This window comes from Protopterus annectens, chromosome 1.part1 (assembly GCF_019279795.1).
Source record: "Protopterus annectens isolate FY-2018-M chromosome 1.part1, PAN1.0, whole genome shotgun sequence".
In the NCBI taxonomy this organism is placed as follows: Eukaryota; Metazoa; Chordata; order Ceratodontiformes; family Protopteridae; genus Protopterus; species Protopterus annectens.
Genome location: NC_056726.1, coordinates 1,350,168,990 through 1,350,195,632, shown reverse-complemented (window position 1 = coordinate 1,350,195,632; position 26,643 = coordinate 1,350,168,990). Strand labels below are relative to the sequence as shown.

Sequence of the window (26,643 nt, the reverse complement as noted above, 5' to 3'; positions counted from 1 at the left end):
TATAATATCGAACCCTAAACACCGAAGTCTGCAAACATCAAACAGTCAGAATAGTGATTTTTTTCCCCAGGGGAAAAAAAAACGCTATTCCGAGAAACATATGCACAACACAAACACAGACAAAAAACAGCAATCCACACGCATACACTTAAAATCCTACATCTAAACCTAAACTAAACTTTACATACAGTACTAGCTATCCACTTACCTTATCCCAACCCTAACCCTAAGGTCCGTCACTATCGCACATTCACCTTGCCCGCGCCCTAACCCTAACTCACCTAACCCGCCCCCTAACCTGTCCCTAACCTACACACAACCGCACACGTACCTGACCCGCGCCCTACCCCTAACTCACCTAACCCGCTCCTTAACCCTAACCTATACACAATCGCACACTTACCTGACCCGCGCCCTAACCCTAATGTCCACACAACCGCACACTTACCTGACCCACTCCCTAACCCTAACCCGCCCCATAACCTACACACAATCGCATACTTACCTGAACCCGACCCGTAACGTTCCAACATATCGATTGCTGAAAATAGCAAAGCCACAGCAAAGGCCCACCAAATTCTTTCCCTGGGAAAGAATTCAGTGTCCTGCACCTTCACTGTTTTCAGCGTTCGACATTACTGGTTCGATATTATAACATTCAAACTTTATAAAATTCGATGTTATGATATAGTCCCCTTAATACAGGCCCTGGGGAACTTTCTGTTCTCAGTTTTTAATGTTTCTTCCAGGTATTCCTTATTAATAAGCCTTCCAAGTTCTTTGTGTTCTACTTTTGATATTCTTTTAATTTCGCAATATTTTTCTTTAACTCCATCTTCATTCACCTGTTTACCTACTTCTTGAACAGCACCAGAGATATGGTCTTCGGTAACTGACAGTTAATCTATCACATTTTTTATTTTTCCACACAATTTTCAGTAAAAATGCACCCTCATTTCCAAGAAAAGTGGCATCTGTATTTTCTTATTCAAACTAAAACATTGTCTACTTAATAATTTTCAACTCTTATTTTAATTTTATTCTTTTCATCTGTCTGCCTTTCCCTAACTAAACATTCTTTTTTATTTGGGTTTAATAAGCTATGGAACTCACTTGGCATCAACTCAAATCACTGATTTCCTCTAAAATTCATTTTTTCTATTATTAAATTATATAATTTATGCATTTCTTTAAATATTAGTCACCAGTCCTTCTAATTTCAGTAAAGAGAACATACAGTAATTATATTTCCATGACTATTACACATTTTTTGAAACGTAACACTTTTACAACCCACGTGTTAACCTTTTAAAATTTGGTGTTCTATTTTCTGTACCCCCAAATTTTGCACAAATGCTGATACAATCTGAAAAAAACCTGCCAGTTTATTTCATCTTTCAATCTCCTGCATTCCATCTGAATAAAATAATCTCTATCTTTATCCTATACGTAAATTCTCTTTCATCATGCAAAACCAAGTTTCCATATTTCAAATGTATAATAACACAAATCCAGATGAAAACACATCAGTCCAGGTAGTAGAATAAGTTTTCAACTGGTGTGTTGCGAGAGGTGAACAAGTGTACCTCAACACTTTTTAAAACAAATTTTAAAGTTTAAACATTCACCAATTACATGTATTCTCTTTTAAAGACAGCATATGCAAGGTAATGAAGAGTGTCGTGTCTCAAAGGACAATCTAAAGTGTGAAATTAAGATTCCTGGTACGTCACTGGAATTCACTGGTTCCATGTAACACAATGTAAACCAGCAAATAAACAGACGGAGCTTTGCTTCAAATATAAACTTGATCCCACTCCTGATCCCCCTTGCACTTGGGTAACAAGTAGATGCATGTGGTTTCATTGTAATTACTCCTCTTCCAAAATATCTGTGCGGAATTGTGGGCATTGTAGTTTTGGGGAAAAAATATGTTTCAGCTCGTTCCCCGAGTCTAAGAGGGAGGTTGCACAACTAAGATTCCCAGAATGCAATGCTCTTCAACACCAAGAAAATGACGATAGTTAGATTGCGCATGCTTATCCAGATGTGGCTGCAATATTTTGGCTTGTTTCAGGCATCACCATTGGGATGGGAGTTGGAATGTAAAAATGTTGTTCTTCATAGTACTGGTAAGTAGATGCTTCTTTTGACAGTAGGATTTATCTCACTTGGGAAGGACATCTACAGCACCGTGTTGTTTTTGTCTTTACTGACTCTGCATGGATGTAAAACTGGAAATGAGTAGGTAGGCTGTGTGGCAAGTGTATATCTATGCATTGGGATGACTGTTACAGTCTTTAAAACTGAGTATGCTGCCTTTGTACGGGTTAATTATTGTGTTTGGATTTATGCTTAATCTGAATACTTATTATTTTGTCTTAAGCAACACACATTCCCAGCTTCTATTAGTACATGACAATTAGTCTTCGCATTCCAAAATGACTGTAACAAAGCCAGTAGTGTCCCAACATGATTAAGTGTACTTAATCAGAGGGTCTACGTGTACTTAATCAGTGGGTCTGCATATTCTGTTTATGCAAGGCTTGTTAAGAGAGATAGTAAAGGAGAGCCCAACATGGCACTGCCATTTCAGACACTACCTGATTAGGGCCATTTACTGAACATAAAAGTGAGCATTGTGTGTAACTTTCAGAATTGTTGCGTGTATGCACTTCAACATTTCCTGTATAGTCTCTAACATATTGCGTTATAGTCCCAGTGAAGAGGGTTGTAACAATTGGTAGACACAGAACCATGAAGCAATGCAGTTATGAAGTTATAAAAGCGATTACCATACATGAAGTTTTAAATAGAGAATTTTAATTGTGCTGAGTAGTGTCAGTGTCATTACAGTAAGCTACTAGCTGTCTTGGAAAGTATTCATTATTGATAGGTTACTATTATGTTATTACTGTTATTAAAATCTTGTTATATAGCCACTTTGTGCAATATTTTTTTTCAGATTGGCAAAAAATACAATATATTGTTTGGTGTGACGCAAGACTTTTGTAATTAGTTTATGAGTGCCATGAGATGAAAAAGGTTGAAAATCGCTGATGTAAACAATCCTAAAACTTCTTCAGAATGGAATTTACTGAGCATTATATGACATTTAAATACCAGAAATGTCACATGACAGCTAGTAAGAACATCACATGATTCAATACATTTAAATACATTCAAAGAGACAGTCAATAAACGGAGATATTTTAGAACACAACTGTAAAAAACACATTTATACAAAATACATTGTTAAAACAAACTTTTTTCTTTATCATAAAACAGCAGCCCTCATCTTTAATGCACTGCTGATGGATATTAAGTCATTTAATCCTGGAAACACTGTTGCACTGTATTTAACTGCAAGAAAAATTCATATGTCTCTAAATGAGTTTTCAAGTCAGCACCCTTTGGGGACTCTACTATATTTTCCAAGATAAAAAAATTACATTGTACAAAATTCTGGCAGGCAATGAGTGCCTATAGCAAGCATCTGTTGCATCATGCATCTTTATACTATACACATGCTGATAAACATGTATCCTCAAGTTGTGTTCAGGCTTTCCAATGTAGAATGCACTACAAGAATCACATTTTGCATTAAAAACAATCCTCAAAGTTCCACAAGAAAAAAATCTCTTTACAATTTATTACAAATCAGGTGGCACATGAACATTATTACTCTCAAGTATAAGTGGGGATTGTGTACAGGCTCCACACTAAACATTCTATTAGGTTTTTTACTTTCACTGTGAGGGATATGCTCCAATAAATTCTTAATATTTTTTTTCACTTTTAGAAACAAAGTTAGTTTGGGTTCCAATTCTGTTTTGCATAGGGTTACTACCTGTCCCACTCTGCGAGGGACAGTCCCTCTTTGGGCAGTTGTGTCCTACAAAGAAATAAAAAAAATGACAAATGTCCTGAGATTTTAGGACAAACATATTTCCTATATTTTATGTAATAGTTGCATAAAACAGTTATTCTGTATCTAAAACACCTAAATATTATAAGAAACAGAATAAGCAACTAAAATTCTACAAAAATAAGTTTTTATTTAGGCAAAAAAGTGAAGTTCTGTCCTTTGTACTGGCCGTGTGTATGTTTTGACCTGCAAAATCTGATGTTTGTACCAAAAATGTCCAACTTTGGGCATTTGAAAAGGTGGCAAGAAGAAGTTATGTACTCACCATAACGTTCGATGTATGTAGTCCATCTCGCCTCACATTCTTACTGGCGGATTCGGCTCCGACTCGGCCAACTTTTCTACTAGCTCGAAGTCTCTCATTGGCTGGGCCAAGCAGGTATCCCATGCTGCACTGCTCCATAACCCCAGATCTAGTTTGCTGCGAACCCCACAATCACACCGCATGCATAACAACAACCCAATAAGGTAGAACACTATCAAGGAGGGTAAGAAAACAAACTACCATTGAAGGGTACTCTAGTACCAATCCTAACCTCCAGATCCTCCAGGAGGGGGGCAGGTGGGAGGGTACGTAAGAATGTGAGGCGAGATGGACTACGTTTTATCATCTACTCGAGTTGGAGAATTTATTAGCTGGGAGAATCCATATAAGTTTATGAAGTTTGTGGGATTATCTGAGGTGCAAGTCAGCCAGTTTAAGTCGAAGTCGCCCATAAGAATGTTTCCTGAGAGAAGGTTATGGATGACAAGTGTAAGAAGTCTTCAGTTATGGTAGGGTCATTGCCAGGAGGGATGTAAGTTGCTATTATCGTTATGAATTTGTTGGAGTTTAATTCTAGCCAAGTAAATAGCATCTCCACGTTATTTAGTTTTGATGGGCTTGGGTCCAGATAAACTAGTTTGAGTGTGTTCTTGTAAATTATAGCTACACCTCCACCATGTTTATTTAGTCTGTCTAATCTATGGATGTTATAGCCTTGGAGTAGAATCTCGTTATTGCTTATTGCAGGTTTTAGCCAGGTTTCAGTTAAAACAGCTGTCTGGGGAGTAGAGAGAGAGGAATGCATGAAATTAATGAATTTTATTTGAAAGACTCCCGAAGTTCATATTAAAAATAATAGGTCTGATTTTATATGGGAAAGGTTAATGTTAGTATAAGTCTTTGGGGGGAGTGGAATGGCAGGATTTTGTTATTGAAAAGTTGTTGAAAAAATGTGTATATAGTCCACTTTTCTGGGTCGCCATTATTAACCTTTCATATTTTGTCTTCAGTTCACCTTTCCCTTAACCACTCCTGCATAAAATCTTGGTCAACATGAGGTTATTCCTGGAGATCTCTGTACTTGCCACTTCTTTTTCTTTCGGCTGTTCCTATTAGGAGTCGCCACAATGGATCATGTTTCCATTTCCTCCTGTCCTCTGCAACTTGCTCTGTCACACCAATCACCTGCATGTCCTATATTTATTGAATTTCCAACTTTCTTTCCTTCTAATGTGATCCTTTTCCTTATATTCTTTCTTTTGATTTAGCACATCCAGTTGCCCTCTGATTCTGTCTTCTTCTGCTTTGATTTCCATTCCCACTTCATATCAAAAAGCTCCTGCTAAAATAAGCAAGGATGTCATCTTAGCCTTTTTTCCTCATATTTTAAAACTTTCACTCTGTTTGGATCTGGTGAGGTCAGTAGATATGTATGCAGTCCCACAACTGCAGATATATACATGCAATCAATTTCGAGGAGGTCTATACCTCCTTCAGAGTGAGGAATATATTATCTTGCTATACACTCGTTTTATATATCATTTTTAAGAGTGAAGCATTTTTCTTGTTTTCCTGACCAACCAATACAATGCTTTTTGAGGCCAATTAATTATCCCAAAACTGTAAATTAGAACAAGAAGAACATAACTGTTTTATAGCTTGGACTTTATTCCTAGATGCAAAACAGTTTTCAGTATTATTACTAGTCTTCTGAAGTATGCTTTATAGAGTTTTGTTCTCATTTGTTCATGTTTTATTGCCAATCTTTCATCTATTGCCAAATACACATACAATGCCTCTAGCATAAGTTCTTTTATAAAACATTCCTATCTCAGATTAATATTTTCTTGGTGCTGCAACTTTCCTGATTTAAATGCTGCTTTTACACATTTATCAGTTCCAAATGACATTCTTATTTCATCTGAGAAGGTTTTAACCATTTGTAGTTATGCTTTAAACTTCTTATCTGATGAACGATTCAGTTTTAAGTCATCCACAAAATGTAGAGAAGATATGTTTAAACAAGGTTCGTTTCTGAAAATCAAACTGTAACCACAGCCTAATCAGTTTACTAAATAGCTTAATGAGTTAAGGGAAAGACAAAATAGCAGTGACAGAGAATTATCCTGGAATATCCCCCTCTGAATTTTTATCCCTGGGACTGCAGAGTGATTTGCCACTGTTTCATGGTCAGTGTAATGTAATTGTTGAAAATAGGGTCTATCTGATACATCTGTAAGTATTTATCTATGAATGTGGAATGCTACCAAATGCTTTTTTTTGTAATCTATCCATGCCATACTGAGATTCTTACCCCTTTTTACAATTCTCTATTATGGCTTTATTTAGCAAAAAATGATCCTTTGTTCCATATAACTTTCTTTTGTTACCCTTTGTTCTATTGCCATAATTGATTTTTTTCTAAATGACTATAAACTCTGTCTGGATCAGTTCCAGAATAGCATACAGTTTGTATATCACTGGAAGGCGAGTTACTGGTCTATAGTTTTTAGGATGACTTGTAGATTCACTCTTAAGGAGGAGTATAGTTTTTCCAGTTGTTAACCAGTTTGGTGTCTCTTCGGGTTGTGCATAAAAGTAAGTCTTACTCAGGGCTAAATCCTTATGTAAAGATGCTAATGCTTTTAGCCAGAAGTTAGGAACTACATCTGAGCCTGGGGTTTTCCATTTAGAAGCTTTTCTTAATTTTGTCTCAATTTCTCTGGCTTTTACTTCGACGCATTTCAAATCCTCTACTTTACAGCTCTTTACTGTATATATATATTTTTAATTCTTCTACCATTCAGCATCTTTGTTATATTAAACAGGGTTTTCATAAATACTTCTCCAAAATGTGCCCATTTCTCTTTTGTTGGTGGTATTTTTATTTACTATTGCTTTATTTCCCAGTTCTCTAAAACTCTTTTTGGGTCATCAATAAATTGCTTATTTTGTACCTTCCTTTACATTTATAGGCATATCTTCTAAGTTTTTCTGCCTATGCTGATATTTTTAGTTGATTATTGGAAATAGTATATGATAAATCTTGATCTGTTTTGTTACTGTGCATTGCTTTTATTACGTCTATCATTCTAAGTATTTTTGATTATCTATTCCCTTTTCTAAATTCTTCTAGTAGTGATACTTCTTGTCTTAAATGCTTTATAGTTTTCTACATTCAGTGCTTCCATGGTGGCATTTTACTTACTCCCTTCCTTTCCTTTGTTATTCTATGTTTTTGCAGTAATATAGACTATTTACTTCTGTTGCATCATGTGAATTTCTCTTAATAATCCCAATTACTATTTTCATTTGTTTCATCAGTCTTCTAACACTGGAAAACACCTTCAGTATATATTCTTTAGTGGTGACGGATGGGGGGGCTTCTGAGATCTTCAGGGATAACACCGCTTTGGATAGTGGTCTCTGGGAGTGAAGTTTATACTGAAGTTGTTTGCTAGTATGTTGACAAAGTCCAATGATCACAACAGGTGATGTCATTATGAATAATTTCGAGAAATGTTTGATGTTATTTCTTAGTTTCCTGACACAGCTAAAGAAGGAAGTGTAATCATTCTTAGCTTCTGATTTATGTCCATTATCTTGGTCCATGGGCTATGTGTTTACAAGTACTACATATTAGATGCAGTCTCCAGAGGTGTTTTTCTTACAGAAGTTGTTCAAAGGCATGACTCTTGACTGCAGAGCTGAGTATTATTCCCGTCTGGTGCTGTGAAGATGGGAACACTGACAAACCATGTTACAGTTATGTATAGTATTCATTGTATTATTCCTGTCTGGTGCTGTGAAGATGGGAACACTGACAAACCATGTTACAGATATGTACAGTATTCATTGTATTATTCCCGTCTGGTGCTGTGAAGATGGGAACACTGACAAACCATGTTACAGTTATGTATAGTATTCATTGTATTATTCCCGTCTGGTGCTGTGAAGATGGGAACACTGACAAACCATGTTACAGTTATGTATAGTATTCATTGTATTATTCCCGTCTGGTGCTGTGAAGATGGGAACATTGACAAACCATGTTACAGTTATGTATAGTATTCATTGTATTATTCCTGTCTGGTGCTGTGAAGATGGGAACACTGACAAACCATGTTACAGTTATGTATAGTATTCATTGTATTATTCCTGTTTGGTGCTGTGAAGATGGGAACACTGACAAACCATGTTACAGTTATGTATAGTATTCATTGTATTATTCCTGTCTGGTGCTGTGAAGATGGGAACACTGACAAACCATGTTACAGATATGTATAGTATTCATTGTATTATTCCTGTTTGGTGCTGTGAAGATGGGAACACTGACAAACCATGTTACAGTTATGTATAGTATTCATTGTATTATTCCTGTCTGGTGCTGTGAAGATGGGAACACTGACAAACCATGTTACAGTTATGTATAGTATTCATTGTATTATTCCCGTCTGGTGCTGTGAAGATGGGAACACTGACAAACCATGTTACAGTTATGTATAGTATTCACTGTATTATTCCCGTCTGGTGCTGTGAAGATGGAAACACAGACAAACCATGTTACAGTTATGTATAGTATTCATTGTAACTGTAGATGACAGAAATGTAGTAGCCTTCACAGTGGCAACCCTCCCTCTTTCCCATTACAATTTCCATTCCCTTCATTTTTTTTTTTGTGATGCTATTTCTGGTGCAAAGCTGGGATAAGAATCTTTTTGTTAACCATTTGTTCCCCACACTTAGTGCAGCATGGTAGAAAATACTTTTGCCATAGAAAGATCCTAACAACAAAGTATGAAAAGATGAGTTGTATGATAGGTAACTGGCACAATATAACCTTGTTTTATCTGTCTTCCCCACTTGGATTGTACAGTGAGTTAGCTTGTTGACTGGAAAACATCTTAATTGCAGAATGGCAATGTGTGATGGCTGTGCCTTCTTGCAATGTATATGTGGTCCCCAGAGACCAGGTCTGGTTGAAAGATTGTGCTGAGCACTAGAACTGTATACTGCTATCCAGAGCAGGGTGGTTTTGCTATTTACCACACTGCTGGACAGTGATGGCAATTCTTAACGTTTACTGTATTTTAATAACTTCTGCATGTTAATAACATTTCCAACGGTTTAAAATGTAGAGGGCTCAAAGATTAAGATCCTTGTTATGTAAGCCCACTGCAGGTGAGCTGCCTGCTTATTTTTTTTTTTATTTCTCCAAGTCTTTTGGGTTTCTAATACCATGATGAGAATTGACTCCATTCCTAAATCAAAGTACGATTAAAGTTCATGAAATTAGTAATGTTTCAGTCTTTGATGTCAGCCAGTAGTGTTTTTCGTAGCACCCACAGTGTACCCAGTAATGACTCCTTCTGCAGTTTCTATAGAGTTATATGTATCGGTAACATATCTAAATATGATTGTAAATTCTTTTTTATAAGACCTGTTGCTCCTACTACTATTGGAACTGTCTGGGTGTCTTTCTTCCAAATTGCTCTCATTTCTGCCCACAGATCCTGATATTTTATGACTTTGTGTCTCTCTGTACGCAAGACACTGTAGTCACTGGGTGTGGCAATTTCAATTATCAATGCTACTCTTGTCTTCTTTTCTTGGACCACTACATCTGTTTTTTTAGCATCTGTCTTTTAAACTGTTGGTAATGGATGATCCCATGTGATGTAGATGTCTTCATTTTCTATGATGCTTTGTGGCTCATGTTTCCAGTGTTTTACAGGCACTTCAATACCATAATGTTTGCACAATCCCCAGTGCAACAGTCTCACCACATTATTATCAGCACGACACAGTCCCATGTAGGAAATGTCAGGCCTGCCCATTTGTATATAGAACTTTTTCTCACATCAATAATATACCATTTATTCAAGTGGTTCATACACTTGTAGAACTAATAGGGTGGTTTATGCAATCACATGTGGATGTCATAAGTTCTATATAGGGCAAACTAAAAGAATGTTTAAAGTCAGGCTGTTAGAACATCTTAGGGATATAAAAAATAAAAAAATAGAGAGCCCTTTGGCTCAACACTTTTATGAATTTCATAATGGTAGCACTGACACTTTAAAAGCAACTATTTTACAACAGATAGCAAAGTTAGAGTCTGATGTTGCAGTTGTGGCAAAATTACTTTTAAAGTATGAAACTGTTTTTATTTTAAAGTTTGGTACTTTATTACCTAGAGGCTTAAACACAGAATGCTGTTGGAAAAATGTGATTTAATTGAGTAATTTTATTATTTAATTGTATAATAGTTTTATTGATTGATTGGTATGATTATATAAACTGTATTATGTTATTGAAACTTTACTCCTTGAAGGCTTACAGTGGCCGAGGCGCTAGAGTTTGAAGACAATAAACCTGTTTTGGATCCTGGTTGCTGTTTCTGTGTCGTGCTGATTCAACTTTTCCAGTTTTAGTTTGTTTTGTTGCTGTTCACCACATTATTATGCCTTTCGGTATACAGTCCTTCTGCCATTAGTATGTCACAACCGGCAACGAGGTGTGCAACTGTTTCTGATTTGGTTTTGCAAAACCTACATTTGTCTGCTGCTCTCACATGTTCAATGGACTTTATAAACCAATGTTTACACAGCTCACTATCTTGGGTCGCCATTATTAACCTTTCATCTCTTGGTTTGAATTTGCCTCTCCTTAACCATTCCTGTGTTCATTCCTGATCAACATGAGGTTCTTCCAGAAGTTTTCTATACTTGCAAATATATTTATGCGTTTCCACCATTTTTGCCTCCTCATCTGACCCTTCATCTTATATTCTTTCTTTTGTTTTTTTGGCACATTCAGTTGCTGCCTGATTTTTATCTACTTCTGGTTTGATTTCCATTCCATTCCTGCTCGACGCTGATAAGCTTCTGCTAGATTAAGCAGAGAAGTCATCTTAGATTTATTCTCCTCATGTTTCAAAACTTTCACTACGTTTGGGTCTTGTGAGGTCAGCAGATATGTGTGGAGTCCCACGACAGCAGATCTATACATATAATCAATTTCAAGGAGGCCCATTCCTCCTTCGGAATGGAGAATATATAATCTTGGTATGCAGTGATTTTTATAAATCATCTGGTGAGCATGAAGCATCCTTCTTGTTTTCCTATCTAATCTATCCAACACGTTTTGGGGCCAGTCAGTCACTCCAAAACTGTGAGTTAGGACAGGAAGAGCAAATTGGTTTATAGCTCGGATTTTGTTCTAGATGTCAGTGCTGTTTTCCAGATTAATTTAAGTCTTCTGAAGTATTTCTTACTAAGTTTTATTCACATTTTTTTTGTGTGTTTTTTTGTTGAGCCTTCATCAATTCCCAAATATTTATACACTCCTTCTTGCTCAAGTTCTTTTTTATCACCTTCTTGTTTGAAGTTTTCCTGCTTTAAAGGTTGCTTTTGCACATTTATCATGACCAAATGACATTCTTATAGCATCTGAAAAGGTTTTGACAACTTGCAGTTCCGCTTTCAGTTCCTCATCTGATGAGCTATAGTTTTAAATCATCGATAAAGAGAAAGTGAGACGTTTTTACACTTTGTTGTTTTCTAGGAGCCAGATTATAGCCATGGCCTAAGCTGCTGAGTAAACAGTTTAATGGATTACGGGGCAAGGCAGAATAGTAATGGTGACACAGAGTTACCCTGAAATATCCCCCTTTTTATCCCTGGGATAACAATTTGTCCTTTATCATGGCTTAATTGCAAAGTGGTCTGCTACTGTTTCATGGTCTGTGTAATGTAGTCGATCAGTGTGGGGTGTATCTTATACATTTTTAAGCACTCTTTTATCCATGAACGGGGGATACTATCAAATGCTTTTTTGTAGTCAATCCATGTCATACTTAGATTTTTCCCCTTTTTACAGTTCACTACGACTTTATTTAACAACAAATGATCCATTGTTCCATATAACTTTTCTTTTATTGCCCTTTTGTTCTACTGCCATAATCGAGTTTTCTTCTAAATAACTATAAACTCTTTCGGCATCAATTCCCTTGTATAGTTTATAAGTTGTTGGAAAGCAAGTTATGGTCTTTAATTTTTAGGGTAGCTTGCAGGTTCACTTTTAAGTAGGAGCATTGTTTTTCCTGTTGTTAGCCAGGTTGGTGTCTGTTCTGAGTGCGCATATAAATAGTTCTTACTCATGGCTAAATCTTTGTGCAAAGACGTTAATACTTTTAACCAGAAGTTAGGTACTGGGCCTGGGGTTTTCCAATTTGAGGCTTTTCTTAACTTTGTTTCAATCTCTCTAGCTGTTACTTCATCCCATTTCATATCCTGTACCTTTAAACTTCTTATTCTTTTACTTCTTCTGTCCATTTAGCATCTTTATTATGTTCCACAGGATCTTCATAGATACTTCTCCAAAATGTATCCATGTCTTCTTTTTTTTGGCGGCCTTTCAATTCTTTTTACCCTATTTCCCAGTTCTCTATAAAACCTTTCTGCATCATCAATACATTGCTTATTTTGCACTTTTCCTTTATATTTATCTTCATATCTTCTAAGTTTTTCCACCTGTGCTGAAATTTTTCATTTGTTATTTGGGATATTACATGATAGATCCTGGTCTGTTCTAACACTGCACATTGTTTTTATCACATCTATCTTTCTTAGTATTTTTGTTGCTCTAGTCCCTCTTCTATAGTCTTCTAACAGTGACACTTCTTGTCTTAATTGCTTTATAATTTTCTCTATTCAATATTTCCATGATGGTATTTGATTTCTCCCTTTCCTTTCCCTCACTACCCTGTGTTCTTATGATAGAACTTTATCAGTTATTAACTTAGCTGCACATTAATATATCCTGTTTACTTCTGTTATACTGCGTGGATCTCTATGAACAGTCCTAACTACTGTGTTCATTTGTTTTATCAGACTTCTGATTTTTTGGGTTTTATTAACCTTCTGCAATCTATTTCTTTCATTGATCTTGGTATATCTGTCCATGTCTATTGTTGTATCTTTCGGCTTTTCCCGGTTAGGGGTCGCCACAGCAGAACTCCGGTCCGCTAATGATTGGCAGTAGATTTTTACGTACCGAGTTGCCAGCCCTGACGCACAAACTTCAACGAAGGTACGCCCATTCACGCATGTCTCCACACAGAAGACGCTTTAGCTGAGAATCGAACAGGACAACGTCTTACTGTGAGGCGACAACGCTACCGCAGCACCACCAAAGCATATATCTGTCCATGTCTATTAAATCAAGAAATTCTTCTCTTAGCACATTTTCTTCCAAACTGAGGGTACATTCATTGTTTTTCAATTCCTGCAGGCATATTATAGAAGGTAATGCAGCATCTTCCCGTGACACGGTCTCATCAATTTCATCCTGTGCCGACCGTTGCTCTGTCATATGGGAACTCACTGGCCTAGCACTCCTCACCATTGACTGCATCAGAGTTTCCACAGTTTCCTGTTCCTTCCCTTGCGGTCTAGCTTCAAGTAAACGTTTATACTGGTTTTCTGTGGAAGGCTCCAAATTATCTTCATATGGCATCTGACCAATTGTTTCCTGTTCCACTGGTTTCCTCTTTATTTGGATATCCATTACTCTATCCTGTTGTGGTGCTTTCTGAATTAGATTTTCTACACTAAATCCTTCACTTTGCAAGGACACCATAACCTCAGTTTCTATTTCTTTAAACTTCTCCATTACTAATCTCTTTTTCTACTTTTCCTCTTTGTCTTCTTATTTTTTGTATTGTAAAGTTTTCCATGTCTGGATGCCTTTGCCTGTATTTCTCTTCAAATACCTTCAGTGTTGCTCTTTTTGTATTGGTTAGTTTTGCTTTCTCCTATGCATAAATATTACACCATATTAAATGTCTTTTTATTTCCCATGTCCATATTTCTTCTTCTGATGTTTCCTGATCTTCTTGTTTCTCCCTGCTTTGGGGACTCACTCCATCCTGCTGTGATGTAACCTGTGTTAGACCCTCTACATCCAATCATTCACTTTGCAGGCACTCCATAACTTCAACGTCTATTTTTTTAACTTCTACTTTACTGATCTTCTTTTCTACATTCCAGCTTTGTAATATTTTTTTTTATTGTGAAATTTTCCATGTCCGGATGCCTTTGCCTGTATTTCGCTTTAACTATTTTTGGGGCTGCCTTCTTTACACTGATTAATTTTGCTTTCTCTTTTGCATAAATATTGCAACATATCAAATTTCTCTTTCTTTTTCATGTCAATATTTCTTTTTTATACTTTGCAAATACCTCTTGGTTTTTTTGTTTATATTTTCGTACTTCCTCAGATGCTTCTATTTCCAAACAGATCAAGGTTTCTTGATCTATAGACTGTTTTCTACAAATCTGTTGTATTAATGAACACATATTTTTATTTGAAGCTTCTGACAGTTTTTCTTGCCGAAGTATTTTTCTTTCCTCTAATTTCTCTCTTAATCATTTGGTACATCTTGTGTCTGGAAATTCTGCACTTTTTGTATAATTGTAACAATACATAATTTCTTTCTTATCCTCAATTTTCCACTTTATTGTTTTTATGGCTCTTCTTTGGCCTATCAGTTTTTGTGATTTTTGTGGACTGCTGCTTCCTTCTACAACAGGGGTGCGATCCTCTCTCTGGGCCTGGCCTGGCCCTATTGTGGGAATGTTTCCGTATTTTGAGGATTCTACACTGTCATCGTTCCTGGTCTTGGTACCAGTGCGCCTACCAGGATTGGGCACTTTTTATCCTGGGTCCTGTGCACCACGCTATCTTTTTTTTAGTTTTTGACCTACTTCTGTCCATGATATATGCTATATAAACACAGTGTATATATCACTGTCGCCTTGGTGAGATTTTGTGAAAACAGGGTCCACCTTGTGAAGGTACTCACCAAGACTTCGAGGATGAATTCAATTTCAGCACTACTACTCTCCTTTGCTTGCTGACTTTTCATCTCTTCATTTCGACCAGCCTGCTTACTATGAAGACAGCTAAATGTAGCTCAAAGATTGTATACAACTACTCTTCACTAGTTGTTAAGAAATTCTCTTAACATTATGGTGTTTTCTGAAAATGATACAGACCCTATCATACACTGTGAACAAAGGGACACTTTAATTGTCTATAGTTATACTCACACAAACATTACTTCCCCTCAGTTTGCAGGGAAATCGACATGGTTATGCTTGCCATAACCCCCCCAACTCCACTGAGCCAGCTGTTCTGCCAGTCGCAGGGGTACTAATTGTCAAGAGCTAATAGTTTTTTCTCAACCTCTGGAGCATGCAGTCCCTTTAACTCTCGACCACCCTAACCTTTATACATTCAGAACCCAAGTCAGGAAGTGACTGGGCTAGTGCTACACTAACAAGTCAGGCCACATTTTATGGATTTATTATTGACCTTAAATTCGTGAGGTCTAAATAAAGTGAATATAAAACAAGCTTGAGTTGCATTAGTTGGCAGAGGAGCTAAAGTTTAACACTTCTTCATCTGTTACCATGCTACACTTATTTAAGCTTGGTTTTTAATATTCTTATCTATTTGTTGATAAGTAAGCCCACTGAACAAATTGACCATTTTCTTGGGTGACCAAGGAGCACTCGCTGGTTAAGTGACTTGCTCAAAGTCATACGGTAGGTAAATGAAGGCAGAAGGAAGTCAAACCCTATATCCTGGGCACAGGAAATATCTTAGAACTTCAGCTGCCTTTGCTAACTGACACACAGAAACAATTGGGTTGGATTACACAGCAATCCTTATAAAGGCCCTGGTCGTCATTAGCCTAGTATATATCTATGAATCTATGAACCTAAATGAGGGGTAAGGGAATCGAGCGCTACACCACATGCACTAAAGCTCATGGCTTTAACCCTCTGGACCAACTGCTACACTTTCAAAAAAAAAATTAATACCCATTTGTTAACCAGGTAGGCCCACTAGAAACAGTTCCTTTTCAAGGGCAGGCAAGGAGATAAGTCACAAAATAATGAATACATACTATCTATGATTACCTTAAATACAGGATCAAGCACAAGTTGACAGAAGGTACGTGGCAGCTTCTTGCCATCTGGTCCAGTAGCAGTCTTGCTGAATTTACCCGATGAGGGGTCAAAATATCTAAATAAAATTACAGATTCAGTTTATTTATCATTTTGACCATCCACATAGCTTTGTTATACAAGAAATTCAGGTCCTCATTAAATTTGACTAAAACATTATGACTGCATATATTTGTTATATGTGGAAGATTACTTGAATTGCTCTGCATTGTAAACATGAGGCCTCATAGTGAACATTATGAAGCGTTTTTCCAAAACACTGAAATGTTGACATAAATGTAACTTGATTTTCAATCTCCTCTATAACTAGTTTCAGAAAGTATCAAATTGGTCAGTATTTCAACTTTCCTTTTCTCCATGTTCAACTATCCTATGGGGAAAAGTTTTAATTTCCATTAAAAGGTGACTGGTGACCACAGCATATGTCAGATAGCAGGGTCTTGCAGATAACTTCTAGGGGTTACGCAATACAATTCTGACAAACACTTCTCCTTGGACCACTTCTTCATAGTTTAACTCATCAATTACGGCCAGCACGGAATGTTAACTTACTGCTGTTAAAAATGCAAATATTTGGTGCCAAATCAGCAAAGGGTGACACAGTGTTATCTGACGTTTTGCTGTGGCCCAAAGGACAACAAATGCAGACCCATTTCTGAAGCTCTTGAATCTGAACAAATGTAACAAAAGATTTTTATGCTAATCCTAAAACTACCTGCACTGTTAAGTCAACATTTTGGAATGACAAAGTTAGACATGATGAATGTCTACCTGTACACTATAATTTGCTCTTTCCGTAAGAAATTTCTAAGATTTCAAAACAGCCAGGTTCAGTTCCAGGTTTCAGACCTACACTCTGGCCTCTCCTCATCTTCAAATGTGTTAATAAAATGATTAGCCCCAGTACTACTTAACTGAGAACCAATTAAATTCAACTACCTCCCAGAAAACTGAACAAGAAAATTTGGGAATGTAATAGTGATTGTATAGCTGCAAAGCATGGTGAATCCACCTGCAAGCTGATTTTGTGCAAACTTCAAAATAAGGAAAACATATATCAGATTGCTACACAGACAAAAGGGGATATCCTTTAATGTCTGCTACAATAAAATTAATAAATGACAGTTATGTATTTAACAAAAAGGCAGATATGTAAAAAGCAGTTCCATCCTCTGTAATAGCAGGACTGATGCTGCAGGCAAGAAGACTGCTCATCAGATAAAACCTTCCCATTGTGCTTGGTTTCCCCCTCCTCCTCCTGCATTCCGATCATGTACCCTGGGAATACAGCATCTATTGATCTTTGGAAGTAGCTCTTGAGCCAAGTTAAAAAAAAAAAGAGGAGGAGGAGGAGAAGGGGAAAAGTAAAGAAAACTCCAAACTGGATACAGTGAAGGGAGGAGAGAAGAGGGATGGAATGTTACGAAGGATGGACCCTTACCTTATACATCTGTCATTATGGTAAATACATAACTTTCATATCTGATAAGAGGACAATTTTATGTAACAGCAGGATAAACTCCTGAGCTATACCTCCTGGCTGGAAATCCTCATGGGGACAGACAATAATGGTGGCCCTAAATGAAGATCTGCACCCAGGCAAAAGAACCAGCTTAAAGTCTCTTGCAAAGGTAATGGGAAATAACCAAGTAAATGGTACACAGATAACATCTAAGGAGGCATTCCAGAATAAGGCAACCACCCTAGTGGAATGGGACCTAGGGACAGCTTCAAAGGGGCTACCATATTCACTGTGGCAATAAGTGATATAGCCCGACAAACAGATCAACTATTACATTGCAAATCTGACACTCGGAAAGGAAATGAAAAGTTGGTTATCTTTATGCATGGCTTTCAGCCTATCAACATTAAACCTGAGCTACTTGAAGGTATTCATACAGAAGGCACTCCCCTTGGTTGGACAAAGGGGAAAAATTACAGACAGATACCTTGATTAAGACTTCTCTCTTTTGGGACTTTCAAGATGACTGCATACTGATCACACCTTAATTTCAGCTCTGCCAGTGTGAAAAAGGAACAGGGTTGCCACCTTTTCAAATGTCCAAAGTGGGACATTTTTGGTACAGACGTCAGATTTTGCAGGCCAAAACATACCCACGGCCAGTACAAAGGACAAAACTTCAATTTTTTGCCTAAATAAAAGCTTATTCTTGTAGCATTTTAGTTGCTTATTCTGTTTCTTATAACATTTAGGTGTTTCAGATACAGAATAACTGTTTTATACAACTTTTACATAAAATACAGGAAATAATTTTGTCCTAAAATCTCAGGACATTTGCCATTTTTACAAATTCTTTGCAGGACACAACTGTCCAAAGAGGGACTGTCCCTCACAAAGTGGGACAGGTGGTAACCCTAAAACGGAAGCTTGAGGAAAATTAAGTTACTGGCTAGCAAGTACACTACCTGGAAGTCAGCAAAGAAGAAATTTAAAGAAACAGAAAGAAAAACAAGCAGAAAGGGTGAATAAAAAACACTGGCTGGAAAGAATCCTGAAGCTGTTCAGCAGAAAGTAGTTCAAGCTTCAGCTTTGGTACAAGAGATGACTTCCAGTAATTTAGAAGAAAATACAAACCAAAACTACTCAGAGGTGATTAAAATAAATGAAACATTGACAGGGTGTAACAACTAAAATACAATTATGAAACAAATGGAAGAAGCTTTAAGTAGATACTTAGATGAATTGATAAAAATGGCAAAAATCAGAGGGTCAATATTATATAATCATATGCAAACAATGTTGAACGCTCTAATGAGAGAAAATACAGACACTCAAAATCCTTATTGTGGGGGGCTGTGCCCCCCACACCCTCTGCTAAATATATATTCCAACTCCGAGATCACACTACAGTGAGGAAAGGGCAAATATCACACTCTTCAATGTACTGCAATCAGAATAACGGAACTTCGAGTTTCGGCATTTTTGCTCATTAGAGCGTTCGACATTGTTCGCATGTGATTATATAATATAGACCCAAAATCAGAGGATGAAATGAAGAAAAGGCTGGCAGAATATCAGACTTCTCAAGAAATAGAAGTTATGTTCTTACCATAACGTTCCATGTTAGTTGTCTTCTTCTCGCCTTCTTCTTGCTGGTTGGGTTCGGAGCCGATCTCGGCTCCGACTCGGCCACTCTAAAAGCTCGAGAGTTGGTTCCACCGGCTCGAGGCTCCCCTTATATCCCACAATGCTAGGCGAGAGTTACCTCAGATCTCGTTTGTAAGCTAACCCCAGCTTATAATAGTAACAGGATAACTCTAAAAACAGAGTCCACCTCTAACAACAGGAAGGAAGAAGGGTGACCTACATCCTGATCCAGGAAATATGCACAACAGCATATGCCTAAGAAAGAGGTGGTAGAAAGAGAGGTCACGATCACAACTCCTCTAGGTCTGTCCAGGCCAGGGGGAAGGAGGGTGGGACGCAAGAAGAAGGCAAGAAGAAGACAACTAACATGGAACGTTATGGTAAGAACATAACTTCTATATGTTAAGTTGTCTATCTCGCCTTCATTCTTGCTGGATGGGACCGCGTCCCTAGCACCTTGTCCCGGGTGGCCTAACGGAACAGACTCCTGAGAACAGTGGAACCAAAATTAGCTCTATGCCTAGAAGCTAAATCCAACTTATAATGAGAAATAAAAGTGTGGGGAGTAGCCCAAGTAGCCGCTGCACAAATGGTGTCAATAGGCAGTCTGTCTTGGAAGGCTAAAGAAGTAGCCAAAGCTCTGGTGGAATGGGCTTTAGGTCTATTAGGCAATTTTTGTTGTCTAATTTCATATACCAGGGAAATCAAAGATGTTAGCCATCTGGATAATGATACCTTTGAAACTGAAAGTCCCTTTCTGCTTTCCGCATAGGAGACAAACAGCTGATCAGATTTTCTGAATTGTTTTGTTCTATCCAAGTAGTACCTCAATTGACGATGAACATCCAGGCAGTGTAATTTTTGTTCAGACCTATTGGAATACTCTGGAAAAAGACAGGGAGGTCAATGCTTTGGTTTAGATTTGATGTCGAGACCACCTTAGGCAAAAGGACGGGTTAGTTCGTAAGGATACTCTGTCCTTATGAAACAAAAGATAAGGAGGACGACAACTGAGTGCTTGAAGCTCTGAAACTCTTCTAGCTGATGTAATAGCTACCAGAAAAGAGTTTTCCATGATAACAATTTTAAGGAACAGGAAGCTGCAGGTTCGAAAGGGGGAAGAATCAAAGAAGCAAGAACTAAATTTAGGTCCCAAGGAGAAGGAGGATTTCTTATAGGAGGTCTGAGAAGAAAAACTCCTTTCAAAAAGGCTTTGCAGAGTTTGTGGGACATTAGGGCAGATTCAGAAATACCCACATGAAAATTAGAAATAGCTGCCAATTGAACTTTAAGTGTAGAGGGAGATGAACCTGCATGGAAGAGTTCAGCTAGAAAATCAAGGACTAGTTGGATGGAAGCGGTGAAAGGATCTATGTCCTTTCCTTGTGCCCAATATGAGAAGCGTTTCCATTTTCTCAAATAAATCTTTCGAGTAGAAGATTTATGGGAAGCAATCAATATATCTCTAACAGAGTGAGATAATTGAGGAAGCCTGGCTAAGGTTGGAACTGGAGGAACCAAGCAGTGAGGTTCAGAGAGGGGAGGGAGCGATGAAACTGACCCGACTGATGGATCAAAAGATCTGGAACTAGGTCCAGATTCCATGGTTGCTCCAAGAGAAAACGATGTAGAAAGGGGAACCACACTTGTCGAGGCCAGTAAGGAGCAATGAGGATCAATGAGGCCTTCTGAGCGATAGCTTTCTGAATTACTTGAGAGATCAGTGGGAAAGGGGGAAATGCATACAGAAGTCCCCGGGGCCAAACTTGGACTAGAGCGTCTCTGCTGGGTTGGCCTGGTAAAGGGAACAGAGTGAAATATTCTTTGCACTTGCTGTTTTGGGGAGTAGCAAAAAGATCGCAGCAAGGCTGACCCCACTTGAGAAAAATCTCTCTCACTACAGAGTCTTTCAGAGACCACTCGTGAGGCATGAGAATAGCCCTGCTCAACTTGTCCGCAATATGATTGGACTTCCCGGGGATGTGCGTTGCTATCAGAAAACGCTGAGAAGAAATCGCCCATTGCCACAGTCTGAGTGCTTCTCGACACAGGGGGTATGATCTGGTTCCGCCTTGTTTGTTGATGTACCACACTACAGACATATTGTCTGTCTGGATTGCAATTGTTCCCAAGGGAAGAGAGTCTTGAAGGGCTTGCAACGCTAAAAGCACTGCTCTCATCTCCAGAACATTTATGTGCAAGTGGCATTCGTTTGGTTGCCATGTGCCCTGGACTGTCCTGCCCTGATAATGCCCCCCCCACCCGATCAGGGAGGCATCCGTTGTCAGTGTAGCAACCGGAGGAGGTGGAACAAAAGGTCTTCCCGACAGGAGATGGGGGGAAGACATCCACCACATGAGATGCTTTTGCACGCCTGCGTGATCACAATGGTGTGAGACATTGGAAGTTCCTGGTATGACCATTGAGTAAAAAGCATCCACTGAAGGATCCGCATGTGGTATCTGGCTAGTGGAAGGAGAGGTATGGCCGCAGCCATAATTCCCAACACCTTTAGAACTAACCTGGCTTTGATTCTGTTGTTGTTGAGAAGGAGTGATACCAATTTGTGAATGTCTGATATCCTTTGATGTGTTAGCCTTGCAGACATGTTTATCGTATCTAGATTTGCGCCTATGTAGGTAATAGTACGACAAGGCGACAAAACAGACTTTTCGCAATTTATTGAAATACCCAGTTTTTGACAAACGCGAAAAGTATAATTTCTGGCCATCAGAAGGAGATGCTTGGTGGGAGCTGTGAGGAGCCAGTCGTCCAAATATGGAAACACCTGGAATCCTTGTCGTCTCAGGTGAGAAGCTACCACTGCCATGCATTTGGTAAACACCGGGGCAGTGGTGAGACCAAAGGGCAGGGCCCTGAACTGAAAATGACTGGTTCCCAGCCTGAAGCGGAGGAATCTTCTGGAGCGTCTGTTCATTTTATGTGATAGCACGCATCCCGAAGGTCTATAGAGCACATCCAGTTTCCTTTGCCCAAAAGGGGAAGGATGGATTGCAGCGTGACCATCCGAAATCTTGTTTTCTTGACTGATTTGTTCAAGACACTGAGATCCAATATCGGTCTCCAGTCCCTGTTTTCTTTGGAACTAAAAAGAACCTTGAGTAGATTCCGGATCCTTGTTGGTCTGCTGGCACTGGCTGAATTGCTCTTTTGCAAGCAGTTTTGAAATTTCCAAAGCTGCTAGATCCCTTTGAGCGGTGGAACATCTGGAAGGGATTTTTGACTGATTTGGAAAGCGAAGAAAGGGGATAGAATAGCCTTCGGAAATGATGGACTGTACCCATTTGTCTTGAGTCAGGGATAGCCAGGCTTCTGGGTACAGTGACAATCTTCCCCGACTGCCTCCGAAGATGGGCAGTCGGGCAACACCTCAGGGATGCTGAAAGGGCTTGTCAGGAAGGCTTCCCGATTGCCCTGGTTCTGCGGACCCCCTGCCCCTAGGGCGGCGTCTACCATTGTTATTCCCACCTCTGCCTTTGGTAGGAAAACGACTCTGTCGCCAGGCGAAGTCCCTTGAGATTGTTTACGGAACCACATCTTTCCACCCTTCTGGCCTTTGGGGTAAGGCCTGGAAGGAGTCGAAAACGGACTCCGACGGCAGAAAGGGTCTTGCCATCAGTCTCGCACCTAGTCAGGGTTTCTTTCACTTGAGGACCAAAGAGAGATGATCCATCAAACGGGGAGTTCGTGAAAGACGCCTTGAAAGGGTCCAAAATTGCATAGCCGCATCCAGGCGTGCCTACGTAAGGCCACACCTGTCCCTGCGGCTCTGCTCGCTCCATCAGCCACGTAAGAAAGGAGGCGCATGGAGGAGTTGGATATGGAATTAAGGGTAGCCAGCTGCGTGTTCATCTTGTCTTGGAAACCCGCAGCTGTAGGATCCTTTAACATTTCACTCGCTTCCTTGATCAAGTCCCTTTGAAGACGAGTAAAATGGCACAGGTAGTTCAGCTTAACGCATGGTAAATGTCGCTGAGGAGAACATCCGCTTCCCTTACCTATCCATGGACCTAGATTCCTTGTTAGGTGGATGGACAGGTACTGAAGGATCAGCTAGTTCCTTCTTTGTGGCAGCAGCTACCACCATAGCATCCACAGAAACTCCTTTTGTTAGAAATTGTTTGTCTGCTGGAGCTGTTATGAACTTAGAAGGTCTCCTGGGAGTGGGGTCCACTGAATCAGGAGCCGTCCATGCCTTCTTAGCAACCACCTGCATGAGGGGGTCGAAGGGGGGGACACCCAGGAGGTGGAAGGACGAGAGCCAAACGCCTCAAGATACACAGATTCGTCCTCCGAAGGGTTGAGGGCTGGCCAATTTCCCCTCTGTTTCAGGATCTCCAGAATGTCTGCAAATGAGACATCTTCAGAAGGGGAACGGGGGAACCCTCAGAATCATCCAAATCTGTGTCTGACGTGATGGACTCAGGTGAGTCAATGTGTTTCCTCTTACACTTCCTCTTCCGAGGGGGCTCTTCTGCCAAATCAGGAGAGGCCTCGGAAGAGGATGAAATCCCCACAGGGGGCTCCTGAGGAGCTGGCTCTCTGCGGTCCGGGATGAGGGAGTGAGTCATCTTGTCCTGAGGCACCATAGAGGGAGGGGCGGACGGAGCCGACTGTGGAGTAGAGCCAGGCTCTAACACACTCCGCATGACCTCGAATGCACCCCTGTCAGGCAGAGCCAAAGGTCCCCGCTCCGAGGAGCTAAGAACCCCCCTCGGCACCGACAGTGATGGCTCCGAGGCCGATATCGGAGCCGAACTCACCAGCGCCGAAGCCCCGAGAGGGAGAGGGGGGTCGGACAAGGGTCCGATGCCACTCACCCCCTCGGAGCCGACGAGGGAAGTCCGGTGCCGAGATTCTTCCAAAGAAGAAAACGGAGCCGACGACGGAGCCGAAGACAATTGTATCGGCTCCGACGTAATCATAGTCTCGGTTCCGACACGACCCGGCTCCGAACTCAAGAGAGTCGAAGGAGGAAAAAGTTGATGGACCGGGGCAGGCATCGACTGATGAGTCGGGCTCTGAAGCATCTGGGCCAGTGCCTCGGACTTAAGTAGTCGACTCACTACCCTCTGAAGGTCATGATCCGACAGCCTCGATGACCTAGAGGAGTGAGACCTTTGGCTCCGTTCAGACAGCAGGGGAGATCCTGGAGCCGAATGAACGGAGCCAAGAGATGGTGACCTGGACCTCTTCCTAGTTGTCGGCTCCGAAGGTCTGGTCGGAGCCGACACGGGAACTTCTATAACCTCGGCTCCGCCGAGCCGAGGAGCCACAGAAACTGTGGACTGAGACTTATCGGCTCCAGCCGGAGCCGATAAAGGCAAAGGTTGAGAAACCTGAGGTCTCGGCTCAGATGCCGGAGCCGAAGACCTAGATGCCTTAGAGGGCTTCCCTGTAGAAACAGACAGGGAATCCTCTGGCTTGAGTAAGCCTCTAAGAATCAATTTATTCTTTCTTTCCTGCAGGACCCTGGGGCTGAAGCCATGGCACACAGCACAAGAGTCCTGCAGGTGCAAAGGCCCCAGACAATAGACACAAGAAGTGTGAGCGTCTGTCAGAGACATTTTCTGACAGCACGCATCACACTTCTTGAATCCGGAGACCTTTGCTTCTTTAGACATTTTGTTTGACAGGTGTACCCAAACACACACACAGACACACTAGTTACACCCTGTCAAAATTAACTTATAATCAAAAACAGTGCTAGAATGTTATAAAATAATGCACACACACTCCACTAGGGAAGGAAAGGCCAATAGGCCCAAGGGAAGAACCTAAGGTTCTTGAGGGAAAAAAACGGAAAATTTTTTTGGGAAGGTATAAAAGTTTTCTAACTACACTAAACTAAGTAAATATATTAAATTAAAGGGGTTTTTAAAGACTGATTTCACCAAGAAATAGTACTTACCAGGAACCGGTAGAAAAACCAACCTCGAAGCTGTAGCGGCAAACGAGATCTGAGGTAACTCTCGCCTAGCATTGTGGGATATAAGGGGAGCCTCGAGCCGGTGGAACCAACTCTCGAGCTTTTAGAGTGGCCGAGTCGGAGCCGAGGTAGGCTCCGAACCCAACCAGCAAGAATGAAGGCGAGATAGACAACTTAACATTAGCTGTTTAAAACGGCACAGTTAGAAGATAGAGTGCCAGAGAAAACCTGAGATTTTTTTTACTGTGCCAGAGACACTGGAAGGAACAGACTGTATTAATTTTAAGGAAACACAAATAAGCAACTGGACTGGTATTACACAGCAGGATTTGTGAACTGAATGGGCACACCGAAAATCTGCTCCAAACCTGGCCATGAGAAAGCAAACATAATCTGCATTAGTAAAGATGAAATCATACCAGCAGAAAGAGTTGATTCTGACAAAACTGAGCAGAAGGGGAATGTAGTAAAAAATGGAGACAGCAGGCAAAAGAGAAACAAATTTATCCCAGCAATCAGGGAATGTTGAAAGTCAGGTGTGAGATTCAAGCTGTTGTATCTAGCTGTCTTCAGAATATTTTTTCTTGGAGGATCATACATATCTTTTGACAGAGAACAGGCTAAGGAGAAAACACAAAAGAAAAAGTTAATAGTAAAAAAGAAGAAGAAAGAAAGAGCAAACGGCTCTAAGGCAAACTAAATTCTTTTATTTACATATGGAAATCAATTTCAATTTAAGGTAACTAGAAAGGCAAACATTTTTTGGACATTACTATTATTAAGGACCTGGTTAATGGTAGGTTTATTTCTACAACATTAAGGAAGCCAACCTACTCCAACACATTGTTACATTTTTCTAGTGCCCATCCAGTCCACCAAAAGAGATCTTTGGTAAAGGGGCAAGGAGTTAGGTTGGCTAGGATGGTCAATGAGAAAGATTTTTTTCTTAATGAAATAGCAACTTTAAAGAGTATGTTATTTGCAAGAGGTTACCCTTTGTCTTTTATACAGCCTACATTTCAAGAAGTTATTAATAAGAGAGGAAGGGATTTTTTCCCATACATTAGGTGCTCTTTCTAATACCAGCAGTAACAATAGGAATGATAATAGTAAGACTTCTTTTTTGCATCCTATGATACTTACATTTAGCCCCTTATATGGGAAAATAAAAGAAATATTAAATGTGAATTGGGTGCTATTTGATATTGAGCAACAATTTAAGAATAAACTACGTAATCATCCTGTTGTAGTTTATAAGAAGGACAAATACTTTAAAAACTTATTAGAGACCAACATAAAAGGGACCAAAGATAAGATGATAAAATGTGGACATTGCAATAAATGTCCTCATAT

General features: G+C 39.6%; 1 protein-coding gene across 1 annotated transcript in view; it reads right to left on the bottom strand.

The window, feature by feature from the left end:
• LOC122810421 (elongation factor 2) overlaps positions 1 to 26,643 on the bottom strand; it is an 825,928-nt gene that overhangs the window by 409,422 nt on the left and 389,863 nt on the right. Inside the window, exon 6 of the mRNA XM_044082035.1 lies at positions 16,184 to 16,289. Coding sequence (XP_043937970.1) covers positions 16,184 to 16,289 — 106 coding nt within the window. The remainder of the gene's footprint in view (positions 1 to 16,183; positions 16,290 to 26,643) is intronic.